This window comes from Pezoporus wallicus, unplaced genomic scaffold (assembly GCF_028554395.1).
Source record: "Pezoporus wallicus isolate ANWC-B61680 ecotype Strahan unplaced genomic scaffold, APGP_CSIRO_Pwel_v1 contig_3656, whole genome shotgun sequence".
Classification (NCBI taxonomy): domain Eukaryota; kingdom Metazoa; phylum Chordata; class Aves; order Psittaciformes; family Psittacidae; genus Pezoporus; species Pezoporus wallicus.
The window spans coordinates 840,160-846,159 of record NW_026642329.1 but is presented as its reverse complement, the minus strand read 5'-3'; the positions used below and the strand labels follow the sequence as shown (position 1 = coordinate 846,159).

Below are 6,000 nucleotides of genomic sequence, written 5' to 3'. Positions count from 1 at the left end.
TTTCCAGCTCAGGTTAGACTTGTTCTGTCCCACTGGCTGTGCTGGGTCATCACTGGGCTGTGCCTGACTCTAGCCACTATCTCTGGCCCTGATCTTGACCTAGACATGCCACCCCATATCCTGGCTCCTTATGGTGAGGTTACTGCTCCTGCCTGGCTGGTTGCTATGCCTCACTCCTAGCTTGCCTTCCCCTGAGATGCAGCTGGCCCTCGCTGCTCCATAACACTTCTCTGTGCCATTTGTAGAATAACTGGGTGAGGCATTTCTTAAAACTTCACATAGCTTATTCACATAAGTAGCATTTTTAAACAGGACTGTCAACAAGTCATGCATGGAGATGCCTTTGTGCAAACTAAATAACTAAAATGTTTATTTTTTTAAATTATTATTTTTTAAGTTTTTTGTACCAGTATTGACATCTCTCGAAGGTACTACAAAAAGTGATTTTGTATCACAAGTTATCCTGAAGCTATATACGAAACTTAGGAGTGCTAGTTCCTCACAGACCCTTTTTTTTTTAACCTCATACTTCCTGCGGCTTACACTTTGAAACAGATGCATGGAAAGAGAAATAGGAATGAGCCTGTCTTAAATTAATACGACGTACTGCATAAAGTCCATCATTTGCATTATCTTCTCCTAGGTCACACTTCATCCCTTGCTAATTGGTTCTATGGGCAGCCCCTTTCAAGTTACAATAATGTTTACAACCTTTTCTTGATCAGCTAAAGTGCAGCCAGGTCAGACTCCAAATGCAAAGTGTTTTTATTCCCATTTATTTTGCATAGTAAGTGTCTGAACTGGCACTACGCTTCTACCTATCTGCTGGGGCTTCTCCATGTCAGCAGCTGCTACTGTTGTTAAATGTGCAACAAGGGGTGGGACTTGGCAACATTTCAGTGTGGCTGTTTTGCTTAAGAGTTTCTTTGGTACAAGACATTCAGTAGGTCTATTTCAGGGCTCTTATGTTAGTTAGTTCTCCTTGATGTTATTCCTTTGGTAGTTCATATTCATAGGGAGCCTTGTCATGATATGGGACTCCACAACCTTTGAAAATCCAAACAAGTGATATGGTCATTCAGTCCATAAACTATATGGCTAGCAGGGTTGGCTCAGTTTACTGAACTCTGTATAGATAGTTCTTGCAATTGCTTTTCATGGGTTTGCATTAAAAAAATGCACTGTTGCACTTTCCCTATTAATAATGCTGCCTCTACTATTTTTTATTTTTTAATAACCAGCACAAGGATTAAATTCCCCTGAGTGGTAACTCATTGTGCATGTGTCTGTCTTCCACTTTAAGTGGAAATTCATTATTTTAGGACTAGAGTACACTCTTTCTGTTAAGACTCTATATCAGAAAATCTTCAAGGGTATGTGTAATGTTAGACACTGCTCAGATTAACCTGAACAATACGGGATTTGTTTCCTTCTTCTCTCTTAGGCTTTTTATAATTATTGCTTTAAAAAAAAAGATACATAAATTCTTGAAAAGCAGCAGCTACACAGGACACCATATGCACTGGTGACAAAGCCTTCCTTCTAGAGTATACAATCTATAGATACAAAAGAGAATAGTGTTGACCACCACAGCTTGTCGTGTGCAAGGCTCCCGAGTGATTTCTACTTGGTATAGCAAAGAGCAGTTTTTCAAGGAGGGGTCAAAAGAAACCCACCCCCAAACCTGCACACTGTGACTTGACTATGCTGCACAGAACCTGATCCATGAAAAGTGCATCTTTAATAGACAAATGTAGCACGTAGCTGGGTTTTGAAACCTCTGTGCAGTAAAAGAGTCAACATTAGTGGGTTAAAGAAATAGCCAGATGTGACTCACTAATGCTAATAGTGTCTTCTGGAAGGCAGCTGCCCTCACCTGCAGAGCCTTGCACACCAAGTCTCAGGAAGGCATTTTCTTAACTCCTGACCTGCTTACAGTCACCTCCTGGCAGTTTTCCCAAACGCAGGGAGAAAAGAGAAAGGAAAGCACTCTCACCCTACCATACCTGAACCTGAGGTAACTATACACTTAAAGAACCAGTAACAAACAGTGCTATTCTGAACTGTATTAAAAAGGTAGATCACAAATATTCACATCAGTGACTTGCATTTGGGGAGCAAAGCATTAAACAGAGAAAAGACTTTGAAGAGATAGAGGAAGAGTTTTTTACATCTCATCACCCTAAAGGCTATAAACACATCCCCCCCAAAGCCCATTTTGAGAGCACGGAGAAGACTCTTCCTACAGGACATCATCAACAGTAATATTATATATAGATGAAACGCCTTTAAAACAAACTTCCTGCTGCTACATGGAGAAAAGCCGCCAGAGGCTTTTCCGAGGTCGGTATGAGGCCCTCCGCAGCCGGACTGAGCAGCCCCAGCCTGAGGGAACATAGCCCAGGCTGCATCTCCTCTGCCCTCACCCTTTCCCTTTCTCGCCATGGCGCTACGACCTTCCCCGACCGCCTCCACTGTTCCCGTAATAGCCGGTCGCGGGCTTTGTTCGTCTCTGCCTGCGCCGCCTCCGCCCCTTCCTCCCTTCTCTCCCTCCTTCCCTTCCCCCCCCCCCTCCCCCCCACCGGATCTCTAGTCGGGCCGAGTGCCTAGAGAGGGCCTGAGGGGCGGGGGAGCCAGCGGGCCCCGCTTCCCTCCTCCGAGCGCCGGGGCTCCCCGCAGCGCCCGGCAGCCCCGCGTTCGCCTGACCCCGCGTCCCTGAGCTGTGCGGGTGAGCGGCGGCGGGAGGCGCCATGGCTGACAAGGCGAGGGCGGCGCTCTGCGAGGCGGGCTGGTAAGTGCTGGCGTCCTCGGCTGCACCGCGGCCTGCCTTGCTCCGGGACCGCGCCGCCAGGCCCCGGGGAGCGGGCCACGGCCGGCCGCAAGCGCATCTCTGCGGGCAACTCTCAGTAGCGGTTCGGGGTTTGTGGGTTCTCTAGTTTCTGAAGTGTGCAGCGGTAAGGGAACATCCCCGTCCGAGTCCCGGCGTGCAGCCGGTCGAGGCGCTTATGGGAAGGGGGTGCCGCTCCGCGGCGCGCTTGAAGCGAAAACGGCTTGTGCTCGTCGCTGGAGTTAGCTCTCGACCTCTCTTGACTGCCCTGTGGAAGGAGTGACCCCGGCTCCTCACCCGGGGCAGGCTGTCCACCGGCAGGGCTATGGGCCTCCCCAGGAGCTGCGAGGTTGGTGGTCCTGAGGGGACTGGCGGAGGCTGCGCTGCGGCCTGCCTGGTTGCCTTCTCTTCTTTCTGCTTCCCTCCGTTCCTGGCTGCCTTCCTCCGGGGCCTGCCTCGGCTAAGTGCCGGTAATAGCAGATGCCAGGAGGCCTGGTATGTGCTGGTACTGTTATTACTTTTAATTGCGCCGTACTCCCTTTCAGAAAGTGAGATAAGATGGAGAAAGTGGAGTTAAAGCAAGGGGAAACACGCATGTGAGGCTTGAACCCAGGTATATGTGTTTTCGGTACGGTACCAATCATTGGGCGCAGCCTGTCTGTTTTGGAACAATGTGTTTCAGTAAGTTGTGCTGTTCAGGTATGGAGGGCAACCTCTCATTTGTTAGCCTAGAGGTGTTTTGGCACTGTTGGAGGTTGACTTCTTTTTCTGTTATTGGCGCTTGGGTAGTCATGCGTTATTTCTTTAACTACTTAGAAATTTTTCACCAAAACAATAGGTCAGTGCTAACTATTAAAACCCAAAATGACTTACTTTGGCTGTACTTGAGGAACAATTGCTCAAGTGACGAGAAGCTTAATTACTTCCAGTGGCATTTTGGGGATATTTCTGTTCTGCTGTTTAACTGAGTGGTTCTCCCGGACTGTGATTTGATGTATGCCTGAGTTGGAAAAGATTAGAACTGAAGTCACATGGTTTAGAGTAGGATGGTTCAGTTGGAAGGGACCTACACTCATCATCAGTCCATCTGCCTGACCACTCCAGGGCTGACCAAAAAAGCTAAAAAAGAAAAAAACACCCCCAGAGCAGTTAGTGCATGTTACTAAGGGCATTTTCCAAATTACTCTTAAACACTGGCATGACACATTGGCCACCTCTCTAGGAAGCCTGTTCCAGTGTTTGACCACCCTCTTGGTAAAGAAATGCTTCCTAAAGTCCAGTCTGAACCTCCCCTGATGCAGCTCTGAACCATTCCCATGTATCCTGTCCCTGGATCCCAGAGAGAAGGAAGAGGTCTGCACCTCCCTCTCCGTTTTTCTTCCTCAGAAAGTTGCAGAGAGCAATGAAATCACCCCTTAGCCTTCTTTTCTCTAAGCTAGACAAACCTGAAGTCTTTAGCTGCTCCTCCATAGGATATGCCTTCCAGCCCTTTCATCAGCTTTGTTGCCCTCCTCTGAACGCTTTTGAGTACCTTCATCCTATGATTTCTGGCTGTTGCTGAATTGAAAGGATTATAATTTTATGCTAATTTTCATAGCATCAGCTTATTTAAAGGGAACTTCTGCCTGTAACTTGAAATTCATCCCCTTCCTCTTCCATACTTAAGCCTTTCTGAAAAAGAGAAACCTTTCCATAAAAGTGATTTTTATTTTCATAGTTTTCTTCTCTCGCTTTCTATTGCATATCCAAAGTTTTATCACATGGTTTTCAATTCTTAGTTGCTGTACTTCTTTTTCAGTTGAATTAGTGCCATTGGTAAACAGCTTTCAGGTTTTGGTAGTAGAAATATGAGGCACCTCTGAAATGATCTGTTATTCTGCAGTGTTTGCCTCTCTCCTTGGGGGCATATGCTCTTAAATAGCTATAAACTCGTTAGGCTTGCAGTACTGCAGGGTGTGAGCCAAAGACAAAGACTGAAAGATGATCGGCCAAGTAATGGGCTGATTATCAGGTCCACTGGAATTCATGCCTTGACCTAGTTGTATTGGGAAGGGTAGTGTGAAAGAGGGGGAAATGAATGGGTATATGTTTGAGGACTGTGAGGTGGAGAGGAAAGAGATTTGTTTCAGAAATCTTGTTTAAGTGTTCATGCACGTAAAAAAGAATAACGACCTAGACATCGATGCTTTTAACTTTTGCTGTTGGTCTTATGACTTTTCTCATATTATTATTAGATCTTAAAGTTATTTAATACATGTATGAGTAAGCCTTCAGTGGTATTTAATGTAGTATATTTCTCATTATACTTGACTACACTGGTGGTTAAATAATGTTCTGTACCAACTTGGCTGTCACTGTTGCTGTCACCTCATGTCAAAATGGTAGGTTTTCTAGTACAAAGATGAAGCTGAGTTTATATGTTAAAATCTGATCCCATTTAAACTGCAGAAGCACTGTTTGGCCTTTCAAACCAAGTAAGAAACCATTTTTCTTCTGTAGTAGTAAATCTACAAGCTTATAAGGTACTGCCTCTACTGACTGAATTTTACTATAGCTTTCTTAAATCTTGAAAGATAAGAGTTAATATATACACTCATTTATGTGAATTTCTGCAATTGTTGTTTTTTTTTTTATGATTCTGAATTCAAAACGAAGTTATTTTTCAAGTAAAGCAGTAACACGGTGTAGTTAATGTAGAATGGTAGCTAGATGCATATTTTTTTTTTCCCAGCTAGATTTTGCGAGAGAGTCATCAGTTGTAAAATTGCCTAGAAGTTTATAATGTTTGCTTTTTAAACTAGTTTCCATATATCAATTATGTTTTTACCAGCTTTTGAAAGATGAAGTGGCCCTACTTAGTAAATGTAACAGTGGTAGCTAAAGCTGAGAATGTGGGTTTTTCTGAGTGGTGTTTCATGATATAAGGAAGAAATTCTTTACTGTAGAGGTTGTGAGACACTGGAACAGTTTGCCCAGAGAAGCTGTGGTCACCCCATCCCTGGCAGCATTCAAGGGCAGGTTGGACAGAACCTTGGGCAACATGGTCTAGTGGGAGATGTCCCTGCCTGTGGCAGAGGGGCTGAAACTAGATGAGATTTAAGGTCCACTCCAACCCAAATAATTCTATGCTTCTGTATAAATGAGTAAAAGACTCGTGTAGTTTGTGTGCAGAA

General features: G+C 44.9%; 1 protein-coding gene across 2 annotated transcripts in view; it reads left to right on the top strand.

Moving 5' to 3' along the window:
* Nucleotides 1-2,587: 2,587 nt before the first annotated feature.
* TDRD3 (tudor domain containing 3) overlaps nt 2,588-6,000 on the top strand; it is a 96,255-nt gene continuing 92,842 nt past the window's right edge. For both annotated transcript variants that reach the window (XM_057428909.1, XM_057428907.1), the window contains exon 1: nt 2,588-2,791. In XM_057428909.1, coding sequence (XP_057284892.1) covers nt 2,751-2,791 — 41 coding nt within the window. In that variant the 5' untranslated portion in view covers nt 2,588-2,750. The remainder of the gene's footprint in view (nt 2,792-6,000) is intronic.